This window comes from Nansenia antarctica (assembly GCF_963989245.1).
Source record: "Nansenia antarctica genome assembly, chromosome: 7".
Classification (NCBI taxonomy): Eukaryota; Metazoa; Chordata; class Actinopteri; order Argentiniformes; family Microstomatidae; genus Nansenia; species Nansenia antarctica.
In genome coordinates this window covers 50,997,857-51,019,926 of record NC_137677.1, presented here as the reverse complement: position 1 = coordinate 51,019,926, position 22,070 = coordinate 50,997,857, and the positions used below count along the sequence as shown (strand labels likewise).

Genomic DNA, 22,070 nt, shown 5'->3' with positions numbered 1-22,070 from the left:
GTACCTCTCTTTCATAGAAGAGACTATGTGAGTATGTATGCTATCGTCTCTGTACCTCTCTTTCATAGAAGAGTACATAGCCAGTCTGCTCTCTCTTCTGACAGACAGACGCGCCGGTTGTCTCCACGACCTTCATGTCGCTATAGGAGAGCCAGCGGTCCGTCAGGTCCCCAGGGTCACCGTCAGTGTAGACCCCATCACTGACGTAGTGTCCTATAGAATCCCCAGAACACACAGTCAGGATGAGACACACACATTCATGTACTCAGAGCTCACACAGAGGTGGTCATGACAACAATACGCTCCACATGTCCACAGTCCACACACACGTCACAAACTGCAGAATGGAAACACACCAGAGACACTCATCATGTTGGGAGGCAGACGTCAGTGTTGTGACTGCTAGCAGAAGGGAGTCAGCGTGGTCGCTAATTAAAGGTAAATACTAATAAATGACTAAAGACAGCTTACCTGCAAGCTTTCAAAAACCTAGAGCCAAATGGGTTTGCTAGCAATCGTAACTGTGAAGTCTGTCTCCAAAAATGAGGAGAATCTCCAGTTATGTTTAGACTTTGTGTGTGTGTTCATCTCACCTGAGGTCGCAGAAGTGCCTAAGTGGCTCAACATTGAGACCATTGAGTACCTAGACTCAGGCTGGGGACAAGATCAATCCAAGCAGTTACACACACACAAACACAGAAACGCAAACACAATTCACAAAAAAAAGTTGACAAACATAGCTTGCTGACTGTCTCTCATCCATCCATCCGTTTTTAAATAAAACAACATTTGCTTTCTCTCTTTTGCACTCCTTCTCACCATCTGGCTGCTGCCCTCTCTCCCTGCCTCTTTCTCCACTGTGCTCAGAGTGACTGAATCAAGAAAGGACAGGACACACACACATATATGGACCCTGTTCTATATCAAGTCTCCAGCTCCGACTGTATACTCTATAACCTGGTTTCACAGTTCTGTCCATATCTATTGTCTCTTGGTTCATTCTATCCTAAACTATAATAATAATAATACTAATAACTTTATTTGTATAGCACTTTACATCAAAGTGCTTTACAATAGGTAAGCAGCAATTTAAAACAATTTAAAACAACTATTTCAATTTAAAACACACAATTTCGAAGCACAAATACAATAGGTAAAAACAACAATTTTAAACAATTTAAAAACAACAATTAAAAAAAGAAAGAAAACAATTTCGCAGCACAAATATAATAGGTAAAAACAACCAATCTTTAACAATTTAAAAACAACTATTTCAATTTAAAAACACACATAATTACAACAGCACAAATACACAGCCTATGACATGTAGACAACAGAAAACAGGTGGGTCTTTAACTTATTTTTGAACACTTTCACTGATTCTGCCTGTCTGATATCCAGTGGAAGACGGTTCCAGAGAGTTGGTGCACGGAAGGAGAACGCACGCTCACCGATTGTCTAATGGTGTATAGGAGGTGGTGAGAGGAAGACAATGTACCTTTGGCAAGTGGGGGTGTCTGTGGCCCCCGGGCCTGGGTGGCAGGAGGGAGGGCCTGTGGTCCCTGGGTGGGGGGGAGGCCTGCAGTGTCTCCATGGGGGCCGGAGGTCACTATCAGCTCCCTGGAGAGACAGACACGGTCCTCCACCTTGACCATGGTGAACTGTGGAGTCATCCTGAACCTTTTCAGGTGGAGGACAAGCGTCCTGCAAACAGCATCAGGGATTATTAACCACTCTATAGTTAGAGCATTTTTTGGGAAAAAAATTGTATCTTAATACATTTGGCAATTTGGCTGCCACTTTTATCCAAAGCGACTGACAGTACAGTGAGTGAATACGATTGTAGTACACATGATGTGTTCCCTGTGGGAAGCACCAGGCTCCACCAGAGCCACACAGGAGGTGAGTCTCATGTAACTGTAAGTGCAGTGCAGACTTATCCAAAGGCCCACAGGCAGCATAGGGGTCACTCACCGAGGCGAGGTCAAGAATGACCACTTCAGGCCAGCCTCGTTACCCCCGCAGTCCTCACACCTGCACTCCAAGTCTGTCTCCTACAGGAGAAGGGAAGTGGAGAATAACACACTTGCCACATCTCATATGTATGACGTTAGAAAACATGAAGACTTGATTATTCAGCTATGGCACTGACCATCTGGTAGAGCTTCAAGCTGTCCTGCACTGAGCCTCCAGGTACCAGATCCAAGGAGAGCTGGGAGAAGTATTCCTGTTTAGAGGACTTCTTACCACAGCTGTGAAAAATAGGAGAAACACACACACACACACACACACACGCACGCACGCATGCATCATAAAGTCACAAATATACGATTTAGACAGTGTACAGCTGGAAATGCAGTTCTGTGTTTGTTGTGTATGAATATTGCTATTCCTGTGTGTGTGTGTGTGTGTGTGTGTGTGTGTGTGTGTGTGTGTGTGTCACCTGCGGCAGGTTCTGGTGCTTTCCATCTGGAAGCTCAGGTGAGTTTCCACGGGGCAGGAATAAGTCTCGCCCCCAGCCAATGCCAGTGCCTGCAGTCCTGGGGCCAGAGCTGAGACCTGCGACACACACGAGCTGACGAACTCGTGGGCGTCCTAGAAACACAGAGAAACACAAACACATACTGTAGCATTAGCAAACAAGACAGAAAGTTCACCAACAATTGTATTTCTCCTAATGTCGTTGAGACCAGATTTTTTGTTAATCTTGGTGAAATCTAAAGGTAGCCCTCTGTAGAGGATAGGTATATGGTAGCCCTCTGTGGAGGATAGGTATATGGTGCTCTCTCACCTGCTGACCACTCCCCAGGAACTCAGGTGCGTCGTTGGACACTGAACCCTTCAGTGCCTTGAGCAGGGTCATCTTGCGGCTCTTGTTGTTAAAACATCTGGCCACTTGGAGGTCCACTAAGAACCTGCAAAACCAAGTTTTTAGGTAGTAGGAATTATTAATTATAAATTAGCATGTATTGTTTACTGGCCAAATTGAGTTACAGCTATTGTTTATGTGGGTGTGTGTGTTTGTGTGTGTACCTGAGGATGTTGGGGGCGGGGTCCAGACGCCACACTCGGTGCTGTCTGCAGATGTCCTGAAAGAAGCTGGTCAGGCTGAACAGACACTGCAGGGTGGCGTTCATGTAGCAAGTCTGCGACAGGTTTGGTAACCTAGGAAACAACGTGTGAGGAGGGAGACAAAGCTCATGAGTTGAGAAAACACATATACTTTGTCTGACCACATACTTTCACTCTGGTGTGTATTATTTAGTTATTATTTTGTATTACATAGTTGATAATAATAATGATAATAATAATACATTAGACTTATATAGCGCTTTTCTAGACACTCAAAGACGCTTTACAAACTGAAAAGATCGAGTAGTAATAATAAAAGAAACCAAAAAGAAATAAAAGAAAGTATAGGTGCCTAATTAATGTAGTGCTGGGGATACATGGGGAGGGGAGGGGAGGGGGAGAGGGTTAACTGGTGATGGTGAGCTTGAAGAGGTGGGTTTTGAGGGCCTGTTTAAATGTTGGGAGGGTGTTGGCCTGTCTGATGTGGTTGGGGAGGGCGTTCCAGAGGGACGGGGCTGCGGCTGAAAAGGCCCCATCACCCCAGGTCCAGAGCTTGGTCCTCGTGGTCTTGAGGGTGATTTGGTCGTCAGACCTGAGGCAACAGGAGGGGGTGTGGAGGGGGACGAGGTCGGCAAGGTAAGAGGGGGCCAGATTGTTGATGGTTTTGTAAGGGGTGAGTAGGATTTTGAATTGGATCCTGTATTTGACCGGGAGCCAGTGTAGGTTTTGGAGGACAGGGGTGATGTGGTCATGGCGGCGAGTGGAGGTGAGCAGGCGGGCAGCAGAGTTCTGGACGTATTGGAATTTGTTTAGGATGTTATTAGGCAAACCGTAGAGGATGCTGTGTTCTCCACAGTGTCCGACACACTACTTACCCTAAGTCGACGAGCTGATGGTAGGTGAGACTCCGGGAAGGGGCAAGGGGTCTGTGTCCCTCCTCTGTCTTGCCTCCTGGCACCTTGATGCTGGCCCAGTCCAGCTGAGGCACACTGGTCACCAGCTGGTGCCCAGGGCCCATTGTGGTCCTAAGTTAGGATGGGAGTTTAAAAAAGGATTCACTTAGTGGTGAATTAGGGGAAGAGGAGGACGTGTACTGACAGTTTAAGCATTGTACCTTTTAATCACTCCTGGCACCTTGACGCTGGCCCAGTCCAGCTGAGGCACACTGGTCACCAGCCGGTGCCCAGGGCCCATTGTGGTCCTAAGTTAGGATGGGAGTTTAAAAAAGGATTCACTTAGTGGTGAATTAGGGGAAGAGGAGGATGTGTACTGACAGTTTTAAGCATTGTACCTTTTAATCATCATGGTATGTTATATGTTTAAATAATAGTTCAAGTTAAAAATTAAGTTAAAAGATAACCCTAAGTCCTCAGAAGATGGGGCGTGAAAAAAATCAACAGAAACAAACAACAGTGAAACAAAACAGCTCCACACTCACGTGTCCAGGGAACAGGAGGCCCGGACGCCCCTGGAGAGAGAAGAACCTGGAGGGGAACCAAGAGGAGAGAGACTGGACCACAGATACACCCCATGTATACAACACATGATGACATTGCCTTGTTGTATAGAGAATACTACTACACAGCCTGGCTGGCATTTAAGCAGTATGCAACAACACTAATAGTCTATATATACAAGGAGTGTGAGAGAATGCCAAAACAAAAGACAGGAAGAGAGAAAAGGAAGGGAGATGTGCATACCTCTCATGTGGTGGACCTTGGTGAGGGCCACAGCCTCAACCATCGGGGCAGGGGTGGCCTCTCCTACCAGAGCAACGGTAAGCACTTCCTGCTGCTCAGGGGTCCCCTCTTCCACCACAGCAGTGGTGAGCTTCTCAGGGGTCCCCTCTTCCACCACAGCAGTGGTGAGCTTCTCAGGGGTGACCTCTTCCACCACAGCAGTGGTGAGCTTCTCAGCGGTGACCTCTTCCACCAGAGCTGTAGTGAGCTTCTCAGGGGTCCCCTCTTTCACCACAGCAGTGGTGAGCTTCTCAGGGGTGACCTCTTCCACCACAGCAGTGGTGAGCTTCTCAGGGGTGACCTCTTCCACCACAGCAGTGGTGAGCTTCTCAGCGGTGACCTCTTCCACCAGAGCTGTGGTGAGCTTCTCAGGGGTCCCCTCTTTCACCACAGCAGTGGTGAGCTTCTCAGGGGTGACCTCTTCCACCACAGCAGTGGTGAGCTGCTCAGGGGTCCCCTCTTTCACTGTGGTGAGTGTGCTAGGGGGAAATAGTGAGATCATTTCATTCCAGCAAACAAGTGTGTGACAGTGGAGAGTGTACTGCAGTACTGCAACGTTATACATTATCACACAAGCTTCAAATAGTTCCATATAGCTTCCTGGTTAAACTTCATGATTTACACAATATTGGACTAACAACTGGTTGCTCCATTGTCCTCCTGGAGGGTTGGATAGTGGTAAAAACAGACTACAGAGAAAATGGCCAACCACACTACAGACAAAATGGCCGTCCAGACTACAGACAAAATGGCCGACCAGACTACTGACAAAATGGCCGACCAGACTACTGACAAAATGGCCCCCATCCTTCCAGCATCTCCCCTCCTCATTTCTCCTGGAGGGTTGGATAGTGGTAAAAACAACCTGCTCCATTGGTAAAATGGAAAAGGAACTATTTGGCATTGGCCAATAGAAAATGGACTCCTTCATTGGCGCCCCTCTTCCTTATAGAACCCCCAATGTACTGTGTTTCCTTACATTTCTTTCCCTCTCTTTATATTGGAGTCTTTAGACCATAATACAGTATAGTCATATATATATAGCCAGATATAGCCAGATATAAGCCAATACAACATTACAATCAGCTTGGATAGCATTAGAGTTAGCATGATAACTGGGGCTGTTTTACTGGTCTGAACAATAAACATACTCTACTTGACATGGTACTCCATACTAAATGAAAGGCTGTGTATGTGTGCTCTGTGTGCTCTATGCTCATTGCTGAATCATTGCTGACAAAGTATTTCTTACCTCTTTGGTTCCTCAGCTACATCCACAGCGTTTAGTGAGTGAACTCGCCGGCTCTGTTTTTCAGGAACAAATTTAGATGGTTGAACAATGTAAAGTAAGATAATTACAGTGATAATTTAGGACCTCTTGATAGAGGCTGTAGCCTGTTCCCATATTGTACAGATGCTTCACTACTCTTACTATTTTGGCCCCATGCACAAACAAATGGATCACTTTGACTGGAAAAGGAAAGTTAAAGACTTGCTTTTAACAGAATAACTTATTTGGAGGACATTACCTCGCAATAAGACTGAGGCTAGTTGAGTACAATTATATTGTTTACTCCCTTTCAGTGAAACATAACCATACATTTTAGAATAGGTTTATATAATAATAATAATAATAATAATAATAATAACTTTATTTGTATAGGGGTTTTTCCTGCAAACGTTGCAGCTCAAAGTGCTTTAATCATTAGGCCTATATAATCTTAATTTAATTATTTTGTAATTTAAATGCAATATAAATTAATATCCATATAATATGCTCTATAACATTACCTTCCGGCGGAAACATCTGGGGAAACATCTACTCCAATTACAACAAGGCATCTTTCCTTAGCTAGCTGACAGCATAACCTGACAGCACGACACTTTGTGTAATTATGATCTAGATACTGATGAGGGATATATTACATAGTATGCCCCATTATGACATCATATAGATATTGCAGGCCTAGTACAGCTGGAACCATGGAAACCTTCCCACCAGCTGTATGAAAAGAATGTGCCCCATTATGACATCACCGATAGCCTGTCACACATTGGTTTGGGCATTTGGATTTTGTGGTAAAATAAACAAGTATGTTTCAGTCCAGGCAGAGTTAAACCGATGGTTTTCATCGTCAATTTTACGTTTCAGGGTGGAGAAAGTGGAAGACATGTTTGGAGTTGATATTGGACTTCTAGCTAGCCTACCACTAATATAACGTTGCTAGACACACTTTAACAAACAATGCCCTGATTGGGTTGACTGTTGCTAGGGTTAGGGCCGTCCAAATCAGTTAAGAAATAAGGAAGTTATGCCAATATTAGTTCAGTAAAAAGAGCATGGTTTTGTCCCCTGTTTTCAATGTAAATGGCCTAAAAACTGTGATCTTAGGTCAGACACCACCCCAGAATACAATATATTTTTTCCTTTACTCCTATCATAATGAAACTTAACATGAAAGCAAACATTTATAGAACATGTTTTTGTATTACAAGTTTTAATTACCATTAAATATGCAAATGAGGTAAATACTCCTTAATTAAGTATGCGCTAATGTGCATTGGAGAATGTCGGCGATTGGCAATGGCGACTTCTCTGAATACATCAACAAAACCCTATCACCATTTCGACAAATAACTGCATTTTATTAACAATCAATGCCAGAAATATAATCATTGTATTTTAAACTTGCTTAAGTTAAAGTAGTCTTAATTTTAAAGAATATAGCACTAAAAGATCGCTTATGTGACATGAATGATCGGTGAGAATGACTGCAGAGTTTCCTAGTGAAGACAGTCTGGGAGTCTGCTCCCATTTGACATACTGCTGACCGTCGGGTCTGCTAGGGCGAGTTTGCACACGAATCTATTGATGATACTAACATATTTATTAGATTACATCCTCCTTTCAATGGAAGGTTACCTGTCAAGGATGGAAGATTCTTCCCTGTCATTTGGGAGGCTTGCGAAGATGCGCTTCTTCTTTAGGCCGCCGGCAAATGATGGAAATGTGTGTTTTTTCCCCGAAAATGTTGATGTCACATCGCAGTCCGCGGTTTCCACAGGGTATATACAGGAATCTTGAGGTTAATTTCAATACCTTTCTAAGACTTTTTAAAGACCTTGTCAATATTTTTCCAGACCTCACCTCCACTTCGAGCTGTAACCGTTGACATCAGTGAACCTTTAACTTAACAGTTTTAGTTTACAACAGACTACAGAGTCGTGAGATCGGCCCAGAAGATCATCGGCGCCCCCCTCCCCTCTCTGGAAGAGCTGTACAACACACGCTGCCTCAGGAAGGCCTCCAAGATCTCCAGAGACCCATCCCACCCTGGGAACGAACACTTTGTTCGGCTGCCCTCGGGCAGGCGGTTCAAGACCATGTCCGCAAGGACAAATAGACTGAAGCTCAGCTTCTACCCTAGGGCCATTCAGGCCCTGAACACAGCAAAGACCTAGGTTCTAGGCCCTGGACAATCTAGACAATTTGATGGCAGCTACTAGATTATAATCAAGTGCAATACTGAAACACAACTGTGAACATTTCAAACCTGCAAACTGCGACACTTTAAATGAATGTGCAATAATACTATGTGCAATATGACAAACCCTCGTGCACATAAGGTTCAGAGATAGGAAATGTTAGGATATTTATAGCATAGCATAGAGTACAGCACAGTGTTTTATTTGTATAGTATAGTATAGTGGATAGTGTATATAGCCTTTATTTATGTAAACCAGCCCTTTTCCCTTCTTGTTTTTAGTAAAAAAAATAAAAAAATAAAATAAAATCCTAGCACCAGGGGAGCCCCCCCTCACAAATTTCGTTGTATGGTACCTGTACTATATTAATGACAATAAAGACCATTAATTAATTCATTCATTAATTCATTCATTTCAGCAGCGCCGATCTAATCCCGAGCTAGCTCCGGTGATTTTCGACTATTTAGGCTACAAGCTCTCTTTCTAGCAATTTCTTTCTAGCAATTTCCGCGGCTTGGACCAATGTAATGGACACGTCAAATGTATCTAAGGCATCTTGACTTAGATACATTTATTGGTGTACCCGCAATTCTCCTCACATCAGAGGGTTTTTTCCTATGGCGATTTTAAGGAGACACGCATCGTTATTGAAATCTGATCGTTTTTGCGGATGGTTTTCTATTAAATTCAACTTGTTTTCTATCTAAAAATATATACAGATACATGTTTGTCTTGTAGCCAGCGGATTTTGGCGGATTTTGATTAGAAAATGTAGCCTCCTCAAGCTCCGGTTGTAACTTGTAGCGGAGCCCCGTCTACTCTCGCCCGCTAGACGCTGTTTGTGTGAATGGTCTGGCTAACTTGTAACGTCAGCTGGCTCACTATGAATTGCGTGATCAATGTTCCCATTTGCTATTAATATTGGTCTTAAAATTCTGAAAATAATGATATATAGGGTTATGTAATAAAAATGAATAGTTTAAAAGATAAATGTACAATGTACGTAGTTAGCTAGTAAGTAATAAAAATATGTTCATTCATATATCAGCACATCCTCTTTATATATTGGGACCGCAGCGTTCCGATATGACACTTTAAAGTCCCATGGTGCTAGCAAGCGACATTCCCATTGCATGACTGCTGCCAGTGAGCCTGGAGTGCCAATTCCTCGAATAATTGAGGGGGTTCAGAAGATGGACGACACCCTCCGCGTGAAAATGATCAATATCATGCACGCAGCATATTACATCGCAAAGGAGGAGCTGCCTTTCACACAGTTTCCAACGCTACATGGGCTCATTAACAGGACTGGGGGCAAGCTTCCAGACTGTTATAGCTCAGACAAGGCATGTGCTAGGTATGTACAGTAGGCTACCTATTAACCCATTCACAGCATCATTATAATACTTTGTTTTAATATAGTGTTCCACACAGTCTTCATGGCCTAACAATGAAGACATAAAAAATAATGTTTGACTATACTTTTTAATTATAAAGGGTACTGTTTTTGCCCATGATTCCGATTCATAGTGGGAATTTATGACATGGAGAGAGAGACAGCTGGAAAAAATCAAGAAAACCAGCTATTTCTCCATACTTATTGACGGGGCGACGGATAGCGCTATGCTAGAGAACAAGCTGCTCTACGTTCGCTATCTGTCAGCTGAGGGGCCAATAAACGCTTACCTGTCCATTGAGGATGTCAAGAATGGCAATTCATCCGGGGTCCTGGACACCATCTATGCACTTAGTGATAAAGGAAAACATTGTCTTCAGAAGATTTGTAATGTTCTATTATGGTATTGTGTATGTATTCATTAGCGATTTCCTTGTTCTTCTTTCTTCAGCGTTTGAGAACGCTGGCATCAATGACTGGAGGGAACGTTTGGTGGGATTTGGCAGCGATGGCGCAGCTGTAAATGTGGGCTGCAGGAGTGGTGTGGCAGCGCGTCTGAAACAGGAGATTGGGCACCTGACATCCATCCACTGCATTGCCCACCATTTAGAGCAGGGTGTGGTGAAGGCCATAAAAGCTAACCCAAAGATGGAGCAGATGCAGGTCATACTGAAAAATCTGTATGATCAGTACCACTACTCCCCCAAGGCAGTCAGAGAGCTTCGCATGATTGCTGAGGCACTGGAGGAGAACGTTCTGAAGCCCTCCAATCTTCATGGTGCCTGCTGGCTACCCTACGTGCACCGCTATCAAGGTACTCAACGCCTTTACAGCATTTAAACGCATATTTTGTTCGTTTTGTGTTCATAACATTACTATTTGACCAGTTGATAGGCTACTGGCCATGTAGTAACCATTATTCTGATATTATTTTACTACAGATTGTGTGCGACAGCTATCCGGTCCTTGACGCTCATTTTGAGGATATGGCAAGTGCCGAGAGGAACCAGATATTTCAAAGGAAGGACTGATCCACGATGCCCTGCTTGTGAGGACTTTTGGCCACATGAGATTCCAGAAGTGAATCGGCCTCAATCACTGGCCCCTCAGAGCCAGTCAACATCATCATCAACATCAACCCATCCCCGTAGATCAAGGAGAACCTAAATAGTAAATTATTTCAATACTGATATATCCCTGGTTTGAATTTTGAATCATATTGTAGCGAACTGGCATCTTCTAGTGTAACTCGCCCCATGCGGGAGTCGAACCCCAACCTCCCACATAACCGACGGCCGCGCTAACCATTAGACCAAGAGAGTTAACTCCCTTGGTGGAGCTGTTAACGGGCCCCATACAGAATCGTTACACTATCCTCACCGTTCGGGAGAGCGTGCCCTCACGCTTCACTATGTCAAGTCCCTCACGTGGACACGCCTCTCCGATGGCCTTCCTTCCATCCCAACTTTCTGACACCAGTGTAGCGAACGGGAACTCTTCTAGTGTAACTTGGTGTCAGAAGTGGGATACGAACCTCGCCGACCAATAAGATGACTCTAGTAGGGGGCTTCAAGCAGATGATAAAGGAGGGCGGCATTGCCTCTATGTGGAGGGGGAACGGGGTCAACGTCCTGAAGATCGCCCCTGAGACCGCCATTAAGTTCATGGCCTATGAGCAGTACAAGAAGTTGCTCTCCAGTGACGGAGGGAAGGTCAAGACCCACGAGAGGTTTATCGCGGGGTCACTGGCCGGGGCATCCGCCCAGACAGCCATCTACCCTATGGAGGTGATGAAGACCAGACTAAGGGCCAATCCCAATTCCCTTTTCTACCCCTATGGCTCGTTTTCGAGTGTCACTCGATTCGAAGGCCTTGCCTTCGAATACGTCACAAGCCCTACCCCTTCAAATCTCAGCCCTTTGAATTGGGACAGCCCTTCGCGGCGCCTACGTCATCAACAGTGGTTTGACGCGGTACGGGTGACGCGTTGTGTTGCCGGCTCTCACATCTCGCAATGCCTTCTTCAGCTGTGTTTATTTCTGTTGCGTGTGCTATTAGCATCTTTTTTCGTTTATTATCAACTCTAAACTTGTCTCTTGTCTCTTTCTTCTCTTCTCTTCTTCGCCGTTGTCAATAGGTATTGTGGCATTGATCTTTTTATACATGACATGCAATGCATTGTGGTATAGTTCACCCGTGCCGATGCCAGTCTGCGCTCTAGCTGTAGTTACATTTGTAAGTTACATACAATGATACAACCCATTAATAATATTACCTAATAGCAACTGCTCGGATTAGATTGCGGGTGGAAATAGGTCAAAATGCGCATCATGTAGTCAGATGAACGTTTGATAGATAACTTTACATATGTGTACCATCATCCGCTGTCAAACGCCACAGGTAATAATTGATTTATGACTGTAATCTCTGAAATGCTCGACTGTCATGCAGCGTTGCGTTACTGTAACGTTAGACACAGCACCGACATAAAAGCGATTTTTGGGTTAAGCTTGTTATAAATAAAAGGTCTATAATGCATTGTAATGACATTAAACTAAGACAATACGATGGTTATCATAATTTTTCAAATCTTTATTAATAAGTAATTACAGAGAAAGTAAAATGACATTTCCGCATTGAATAGAGCGACATAAGATTTCTGTAGATGATTCGCAATGCATCCTGGTATCAAGGGGTAGCGTACCGTTAGCCCTTCGAAGCTAGTCTGGTCCTGAAATCCCTCGAAACGAAGTAATAGTTAGCCCTCCCCCTTACCCCTAGCCCTCGATGAAATATGAATTGAGACAGCCCTCGCCCTAAACGTGAACGCGCAAATCGAGCCATAGGGGTGAAAACGAAGGGCTAGGGGTGAATTGGGATTGGGCCTAACACTAAGGAAGACCGGACAGTATACTGGAATGTTTGACTGTGCCAAGAAGATCCTGAAGAAGGAGGGAGTGAAGGCCTTCTACAAGGGCTACATCCCCAACATCCTGGGCATCATTCCCTATGCTGGGATAGATCTGGCTGTGTACGAGAGCCTGAAGAACGCCTGGCTGGCCCGGTATGCCAAAGACACAGCCAACCCTGGTATTCTGGTTCTGTTGGGGTGTGGTACCATCTCCAGCACCTGCGGCCAGCTGGCCAGTTACCCTCTGGCTCTGATCCGAACCAGGATGCAGGCACAAGCGTCCATCGAAGGTTCAGAACAGATGAATATGAACCGGTTGGTGAGGAATATTCTGGAGCAGGAGGGGTTCTTTGGACTGTACCGTGGAATCCTACCCAACTTCATGAAGGTCATCCCTGCAGTCAGCATCAGCTATGTTGTGTACGAGTACATGAGGTCTGGGCTGGGCATCTCTAAATGAGCAGCAGAGGTGTATCAGTGTGTGTCTACCTCTGTGTATGTGTGAGTGGGCTCTACATGTACATGGTGAGGAGGAGTGTCAGATTATTTCCAAATATATCCGTCCTAATTTCAGTGACATTTTGAGGGTATGTGGAAGAAACAAGTTTACCTGGGAACCTACCAAATCCTGGACTCCATTTTCTTCATGTTTACCAAGTTACCTGTTAGGTGTGAAATACATCATTAGTTAAAGGGTGGAGCTGTTAACGGGCCCCATACAGGATCGTTACAATATCATCTTTTGTCCTCTAGTTTTCTTCCCCCCACTCATTCCAATATATTTTATAATGATTTGTATTAAAGTTTATGAATTAAGGGGGTTAGTTTTAACTGTTTATCGGGAGCTCGAAATTAAGCAGCCATCTTGCAAGTTTCGCCACCGGAAGTCCCTGATTTCATTCTTATAGATAAGACCGTGCAGTTCAGTGTTGAGTTATGCTTTAATGGAATGTAGCCTTAACTCAAAGTTTCTACTTGCATGTTTCTGTGCTTGAATCTGGTAGATTTAAGATGTTTGGAGTTATATCCCTGGTTTGAATTTTGAATCATATCATCTTTTGTCCTCTAGTTTTCTTTCCCCCACTCATTCCAATATATTTTATAACGATTTGTATTAAAGTTTATGAATTAAGGGGGTTAGTTTTAACTGTTTATCGGGAGCTCGAAATTAAGCAGCCATCTTGCAAGTTTCGCCACCGGAAGTCCCTGATTTCATTCTTATAGATCAGACCGTGCAGTTCAGTGTTGAGTTATGCTTTAATGGAATGTAGCCTTAACTCAAAGTTTCTACTTGCATGTTTCTGTGCTTGAATCTGGTAGATTTAAGATGTTTAAGATGTAGTGGTGGAACCCCAAGCCATCCCCTACTGTCATTGGCAGGGCCAAGCAAGTAGCTGGCTACTTGAAGAATTATGTCAACGTCCTCTTCCTCCACTTTATGAGTGATGTTCTGTCCCCTTCCACCCTAAGCAAAATGTTCCAGAAGGACAACATCACTGTGTGCCAAGCAGTAGTGCCAGGAAGCGTGTTTCTGGGATATCCCATCCCTGAAGATGACGATGGGTCTGCAAATGGCCAGGGTCCACCAGGCTGTGCAAGAGAGCGGGGAGTACAAAGGCATGAAGCTCCAGAATGTAACCCAGTCCATGCTGGAATCTGAGCGGACGGTGGTAATCGGTAAGAAAACAAAGTGTGTGTGTATGTGTGCAACATGGATTACATTAAATAAAGTAGTCGTTACAAATATTTAGATAGAGTTGGCGCATGACTCTCAATTGCCCAAACAGATTCTATCATCACCCATCTTGAGGAGCGACAGCAGAATCACAGTGTACAGCCAAGGCCCACCAATGTGAATGAACAGAATTGTGTAAATGTACACCAGGGGGAACGGGGTCAACGTCCTGAAGATCGCCCCTGAGACCGCCATTAAGTTCATGGCCTATGAGCAGTACAAGAAGTTGCTCTCCAGTGACGGAGGGAAGGTCAAGACCCACGAGAGGTTTATCGCGGGGTCACTGGCCGGGGCATCCGCCCAGACAGCCATCTACCCTATGGAGGTGATGAAGACCAGACTAACACTAAGGAAGACCGGACAGTATACTGGAATGTTTGACTGTGCCAAGAAGATCCTGAAGAAGGAGGGAGTGAAGGCCTTCTACAAGGGCTACATCCCCAACATCCTGGGTATCATTCCCTATGCTAGGATAGATCTGGCTGTGTACGAGAGCCTGAAGAACGCCTGGCTGGCCCGGTATGCCAAAGACACAGCCAACCCTGGTATTCTGGTTCTGTTGGGGTGTGGTACCATCTCCAGCACCTGCGGCCAGCTGGCCAGTTACCCTCTGGCTCTGATCCGAACCAGGATGCAGGCACAAGCGTCCATCGAAGGTTCAGAACAGATGAATATGAACCGGTTGGTGAGGAATATTCTGGAGCAGGAGGGGTTCTTTGGACTGTACCGTGGAATCCTACCCAACTTCATGAAGGTCATCCCTGCAGTCAGCATCAGCTATGTTGTGTACGAGTACATGAGGTCTGGGCTGGGCATCTCTAAATGAGCAGCAGAGGTGTATCAGTGTGTGTCTACCTCTGTGTATGTGTGAGTGGGCTCTACATGTACATGGTGAGGAGGAGTGTCAGATTATTTCCAAATATATCCGTCCTAATTTCAGTGACATTTTGAGGGTATGTGGAAGAAACAAGTTTACCTGGGAACCTACCAAATCCTGGACTCCATTTTCTTCATGTTTACCAAGTTACCTGTTAGGTGTGAAATACATCATTAGTTAAAGGGTGGAGCTGTTAACGGGCCCCATACAGGATCGTTACAATATCATCTTTTGTCCTCTAGTTTTCTTTCCCCCACTCATTCCAATATATTTTATAACGATTTGTATTAAAGTTTATGAATTAAGGGGGTTAGTTTTAACTGTTTATCGGGAGCTCGAAATTAAGCAGCCATCTTGCAAGTTTCGCCACCGGAAGTCCCTGATTTCATTCTTATGTAGATCAGACCGTGCAGTTCAGTGTTGAGTTATGCTTTAATGGAATGTAGCCTTAACTCAAAGTTTCTACTTGCATGTTTCTGTGCTTGAATCTGGTAGATTTAAGATGTTTGGAGTTATATCCCTGGTTTGAATTTTGAATCATATCATCTTTTGTCCTCTAGTTTTCTTTCCCCCACTCATTCCAATATATTTTATAACGATTTGTATTAAAGTTTATGAATTAAGGGGGTTAGTTTTAACTGTTTATCGGGAGCTCGAAATTAAGCAGCCATCTTGCAAGTTTCGCCACCGGAAGTCCCTGATTTCATTCTTATAGATCAGACCGTGCAGTTCAGTGTTGAGTTATGCTTTAATGGAATGTAGCCTTAACTCAAAGTTTCTACTTGCATGTTTCTGTGCTTGAATCTGGTAGATTTAAGATGTTTAAGATGTAGTGGTGGAACCCCAAGCCATCCCCTACTGTCATTGGCAGGGCCAAGCAAGTAGCTGGCTACTTGAAGAATTATGTCAACGTCCTCTTCCTCCACTTTATGAGTGATGTTCTGTCCCCTTCCACCCTAAGCAAAATGTTCCAGAAGGACAACATCACTGTGTGCCAAGCAGTAGTGCCAGGAAGCGTGTTTCTGGGATATCCCATCCCTGAAGATGACGATGGGTCTGCAAATGGCCAGGGTCCACCAGGCTGTGCAAGAGAGCGGGGAGTACAAAGGCATGAAGCTCCAGAATGTAACCCAGTCCATGCTGGAATCTGAGCGGACGGTGGTAATCGGTAAGAAAACAAAGTGTGTGTGTATGTGTGCAACATGGATTACATTAAATAAAGTAGTCATTACAAATATTTAGATAGAGTTGGCGCATGACTCTCAATTGCCCAAACAGATTCTATCATCACCCATCTTGAGGAGCGACAGCAGAATCACAGTGTACAGCCAAGGCCCACCAATGTGAATGAACAGAATTGTGTAAATGTACACCAGGGGGAACGGGGTCAACGTCCTGAAGATCGCCCCTGAGACCGCCATTAAGTTCATGGCCTATGAGCAGTACAAGAAGTTGCTCTCCAGTGACGGAGGGAAGGTCAAGACCCACGAGAGGTTTATCGCGGGGTCACTGGCCGGGGCATCCGCCCAGACAGCCATCTACCCTATGGAGGTGATGAAGACCAGACTAACACTAAGGAAGACCGGACAGTATACTGGAATGTTTGACTGTGCCAAGAAGATCCTGAAGAAGGAGGGAGTGAAGGCCTTCTACAAGGGCTACATCCCCAACATCCTGGGCATCATTCCCTATGCAGGGATAGATCTGGCTGTGTACGAGAGCCTGAAGAACGCCTGGCTGGCCCGGTATGCCAAAGACACAGCCAACCCTGGTATTCTGGTTCTGTTGGGGTGTGGTACCATCTCCAGCACCTGCGGCCAGCTGGCCAGTTACCCTCTGGCTCTGATCCGAACCAGGATGCAGGCACAAGCGTCCATCGAAGGTTCAGAACAGATGAATATGAACCGGTTTGTGAGGAATATTCTGGAGCAGGAGGGGTTCTTTGGACTGTACCGTGGAATCCTACCCAACTTCATGAAGGTCATCCCTGCAGTCAGCATCAGCTATGTTGTGTACGAGTACATGAGGTCTGGGCTGGGCATCTCTAAATGAGCAGCAGAGGTGTATCAGTGTGTGTCTACCTCTGTGTATGTGTGAGTGGGCTCTACATGTACATGGTGAGGAGGAGTGTCAGATTATTTCCAAATATATCCGTCCTAATTTCAGTGACATTTTGAGGGTATGTGGAAGAAACAAGTTTACCTGGGAACCTACCAAATCCTGGACTCCATTTTCTTCATGTTTACCAAGTTACCTGTTAGGTGTGAAATACATCATTAGTTAAAGGGTGGAGCTGTTAACGGGCCCCATACAGGATCGTTACAATATCATCTTTTGTCCTCTAGTTTTCTTCCCCCCACTCATTCCAATATATTTTATAACGATTTGTATTAAAGTTTATGAATTAAGGGGGTTAGTTTTAACTGTTTATCGGGAGCTCGAAATTAAGCAGCCATCTTGCAAGTTTCGCCACCGGAAGTCCCTGATTTCATTCTTATAGATAAGACCGTGCAGTTCAGTGTTGAGTTATGCTTTAATGGAATGTAGCCTTAACTCAAAGTTTCTACTTGCATGTTTCTGTGCTTGAATCTGGTAGATTTAAGATGTTTGGAGTTATATCCCTGGTTTGAATTTTGAATCATATCATCTTTTGTCCTCTAGTTTTCTTTCCCCCACTCATTCCAATATATTTTATAACGATTTGTATTAAAGTTTATGAATTAAGGGGGTTAGTTTTAACTGTTTATCGGGAGCTCGAAATTAAGCAGCCATCTTGCAAGTTTCGCCACCGGAAGTCCCTGATTTCATTCTTATAGATCAGACCGTGCAGTTCAGTGTTGAGTTATGCTTTAATGGAATGTAGCCTTAATTCAAAGTTTCTACTTGCATGTTTCTGTGCTTGAATCTGGTAGATTTAAGATGTTTAAGATGTAGTGGTGGAACCCCAAGCCATCCCCTACTGTCATTGGCAGGGCCAAGCAAGTAGCTGGCTACTTGAAGAATTATGTCAACGTCCTCTTCCTCCACTTTATGAGTGATGTTCTGTCCCCTTCCACCCTAAGCAAAATGTTCCAGAAGGACAACATCACTGTGTGCCAAGCAGTAGTGCCAGGAAGCGTGTTTCTGGGATATCCCATCCCTGAAGATGACGATGGGTCTGCAAATGGCCAGGGTCCACCAGGCTGTGCAAGAGAGCGGGGAGTACAAAGGCATGAAGCTCCAGAATGTAACCCAGTCCATGCTGGAATCTGAGCGGACGGTGGTAATCGGTAAGAAAACAAAGTGTGTGTGTATGTGTGCAACATGGATTACATTAAATAAAGTAGTCGTTAAAAATATTTAGATAGAGTTGGCGCATGACTCTCAATTGCCCAAACAGATTCTATCATCACCCATCTTGAGGAGCGACAGCAGAATCACAGTGTACAGCCAAGGCCCACCAATGTGAATGAACAGAATTGTGTAAATGTACACCAGGGGGAACGGGGTCAACGTCCTGAAGATCGCCCCTGAGACCGCCATTAAGTTCATGGCCTATGAGCAGTACAAGAAGTTGCTCTCCAGTGACGGAGGGAAGGTCAAGACCCACGAGAGGTTTATCGCGGGGTCACTGGCCGGGGCATCCGCCCAGACAGCCATCTACCCTATGGAGGTGATGAAGACCAGACTAACACTAAGGAAGACCGGACAGTATACTGGAATGTTTGACTGTGCCAAGAAGATCCTGAAGAAGGAGGGAGTGAAGGCCTTCTACAAGGGCTACATCCCCAGCATCCTGGGCATCATTCCCTATGCTGGGATAGATCTGGCTGTGTACGAGAGCCTGAAGAACGCCTGGCTGGCCCGGTATGCCAAAGACACAGCCAACCCTGGTATTCTGGTTCTGTTGGGGTGTGGTACCATCTCCAGCACCTGCGGCCAGCTGGCCAGTTACCCTCTGGCTCTGATCCGAACCAGGATGCAGGCACAAACGTCCATCGAAGGTTCAGAACAGATGAATATGAACCGGTTGGTGAGGAATATTCTGGAGCAGGAGGGGTTCTTTGGACTGTACCGTGGAATCCTACCCAACTTCATGAAGGTCATCCCTGCAGTCAGCATCAGCTATGTTGTGTACGAGTACATGAGGTCTGGGCTGGGCATCTCTAAATGAGCAGCAGAGGTGTATCAGTGTGTGTCTACCTCTGTGTATGTGTGAGTGGGCTCTACATGTACATGGTGAGGAGGAGTGTCAGATTATTTCCAAATATATCCGTCCTAATTTCAGTGACATTTTGAGGGTATGTGGAAGAAACAAGTTTACCTGGGAACCTACCAAATCCTGGACTCCATTTTCTTCATGTTTACCAAGTTACCTGTTAGGTGTGAAATACATCATTAGTTAAAGGGTGGAGCTGTTAACGGGCCCCATACAGGATCGTTACAATATCATCTTTTGTCCTCTAGTTTTCTTTCCCCCACTCATTCCAATATATTTGATAACGATTTGTATTAAAGTTTATGAATTAAGGGGGTTAGTTTTAACTGTTTATCGGGAGCTCGAAATTAAGCAGCCATCTTGCAAGTTTCGCCACCGGAAGTCCCTGATTTCATTCTTATGTAGATCAGACCGTGCAGTTCAGTGTTGAGTTATGCTTTAATGGAATGTAGCCTTAACTCAAAGTTTCTACTTGCATGTTTCTGTGCTTGAATCTGGTAGATTTAAGATGTTTGGAGTTATATCCCTGGTTTGAATTTTGAATCATATCATCTTTTGTCCTCTAGTTTTCTTTCCCCCACTCATTCCAATATATTTTATAACGATTTGTATTAAAGTTTATGAATTAAGGGGGTTAGTTTTAACTGTTTATCGGGAGCTCGAAATTAAGCAGCCATCTTGCAAGTTTCGCCACCGGAAGTCCCTGATTTCATTCTTATAGATCAGACCGTGCAGTTCAGTGTTGAGTTATGCTTTAATGGAATGTAGCCTTAACTCAAAGTTTCTACTTGCATGTTTCTGTGCTTGAATCTGGTAGATTTAAGATGTTTAAGATGTAGTGGTGGAACCCCAAGCCATCCCCTACTGTCATTGGCAGGGCCAAGCAAGTAGCTGGCTACTTGAAGAATTATGTCAACGTCCTCTTCCTCCACTTTATGAGTGATGTTCTGTCCCCTTCCACCCTAAGCAAAATGTTCCAGAAGGACAACATCACTGTGTGCCAAGCAGTAGTGCCAGGAAGCGTGTTTCTGGGATATCCCATCCCTGAAGATGACGATGGGTCTGCAAATGGCCAGGGTCCACCAGGCTGTGCAAGAGAGCGGGGAGTACAAAGGCATGAAGCTCCAGAATGTAACCCAGTCCATGCTGGAATCTGAGCGGACGGTGGTAATCGGTAAGAAAACAAAGTGTGTGTGTATGTGTGCAACATGGATTACATTAAATAAAGTAGTCATTACAAATATTTAGATAGAGTTGGCGCATGACTCTCAATTGCCCAAACAGATTCTATCATCACCCATCTTGAGGAGCGACAGCAGAATCACAGTGTACAGCCAAGGCCCACCAATGTGAATGAACAGAATTGTGTAAATGTACACCAGGGGGAACGGGGTCAACGTCCTGAAGATCGCCCCTGAGACCGCCATTAAGTTCATGGCCTATGAGCAGTACAAGAAGTTGCTCTCCAGTGACAGAGGGAAGGTCAAGACCCACGAGAGGTTTATCGCGGGGTCACTGGCCGGGGCATCCGCCCAGACAGCCATCTACCCTATGGAGGTGATGAAGACCAGACTAACACTAAGGAAGACCGGACAGTATACTGGAATGTTTGACTGTGCCAAGAAGATCCTGAAGAAGGAGGGAGTGAAGGCCTTCTACAAGGGCTACATCCCCAACATCCTGGGCATCATTCCCTATGCTGGGATAGATCTGGCTGTGTACGAGAGCCTGAAGAACGCCTGGCTGGCCCGGTATGCCAAAGACACAGCCAACCCTGGTATTCTGGTTCTGTTGGGGTGTGGTACCATCTCCAGCACCTGCGGCCAGCTGGCCAGTTACCCTCTGGCTCTGATCCGAACCAGGATGCAGGCACAAGCATCCATCGAAGGTTCAGAACAGATGAATATGAACCGGTTGGTGAGGAATATTCTGGAGCAGGAGGGGTTCTTTGGACTGTACCGTGGAATCCTACCCAACTTCATGAAGGTCATCCCTGCAGTCAGCATCAGCTATGTTGTGTACGAGTACATGAGGTCTGGGCTGGGCATCTCTAAATGAGCAGCAGAGGTGTATCAGTGTGTGTCTACCTCTGTGTATGTGTGAGTGGGCTCTACATGTACATGGTGAGGAGGAGTGTCAGATTATTTCCAAATACATCCGTCCTAATTTCAGTGACATTTTGAGGGTATGTGGAAGAAACAAGTTTACCTGGGAACCTACCAAATCCTGGACTCCATTTTCTTCATGTTTACCAAGTTACCTGTTAGGTGTGAAATACATCATTAGTTAAAGGGTGGAGCTGTTAACGGGCCCCATACAGGATCGTTACAATATCATCTTTTGTCCTCTAGTTTTCTTTCCCCCACTCATTCCAATATATTTTATAACGATTTGTATTAAAGTTTATGAATTAAGGGGGTTAGTTTTAACTGTTTATCGGGAGCTCGAAATTAAGCAGCCATCTTGCAAGTTTCGCCACCGGAAGTCCCTGATTTCATTCTTATGTAGATCAGACCGTGCAGTTCAGTGTTGAGTTATGCTTTAATGGAATGTAGCCTTAACTCAAAGTTTCTACTTGCATGTTTCTGTGCTTGAATCTGGTAGATTTAAGATGTTTGGAGTTATATCCCTGGTTTGAATTTTGAATCATATCATC

The 22,070-nt window shown here is 44.8% G+C and overlaps 4 protein-coding genes across 4 annotated transcripts; all 4 read left to right on the top strand.

Annotated features, from left to right (window-relative positions):
• Window positions 1-11,243: 11,243 nt before the first annotated feature.
• On the top strand, window positions 11,244-17,268 carry LOC308162736 (mitochondrial adenyl nucleotide antiporter SLC25A24; the record flags this gene model as incomplete). The annotated part of the gene is made up of 2 exons (XM_080536878.1): window positions 11,244-11,321; window positions 16,609-17,268. The coding sequence occupies 2 exons, from the start codon at window positions 11,244-11,246 to the stop codon at window positions 17,266-17,268; spliced, it is 738 nt and encodes a 245-aa protein (XP_080393004.1).
• LOC308161855 (mitochondrial adenyl nucleotide antiporter SLC25A24-like) lies at window positions 14,164-15,165 on the top strand (the record flags this gene model as incomplete). Its single annotated transcript, XM_080535932.1, has 2 exons — window positions 14,164-14,294; window positions 14,490-15,165. 2 exons carry the CDS (start codon window positions 14,164-14,166, stop codon window positions 15,163-15,165), a joined length of 807 nt encoding a protein of 268 aa, XP_080392058.1.
• Window positions 17,269-18,367: 1,099 nt separating the features above from the next.
• On the top strand, window positions 18,368-19,369 carry LOC308162734 (mitochondrial adenyl nucleotide antiporter SLC25A24-like; the record flags this gene model as incomplete). The annotated part of the gene is made up of 2 exons (XM_080536876.1): window positions 18,368-18,498; window positions 18,694-19,369. 2 exons carry the CDS (start codon window positions 18,368-18,370, stop codon window positions 19,367-19,369), a joined length of 807 nt encoding a protein of 268 aa, XP_080393002.1.
• Window positions 19,370-20,470: 1,101 nt separating this feature from the next.
• Window positions 20,471-21,472, top strand: LOC308162733 (mitochondrial adenyl nucleotide antiporter SLC25A24-like; the record flags this gene model as incomplete). The annotated part of the gene is made up of 2 exons (XM_080536875.1): window positions 20,471-20,601; window positions 20,797-21,472. 2 exons carry the CDS (start codon window positions 20,471-20,473, stop codon window positions 21,470-21,472), a joined length of 807 nt encoding a protein of 268 aa, XP_080393001.1.
• Window positions 21,473-22,070: the final 598 nt, after the last annotated feature.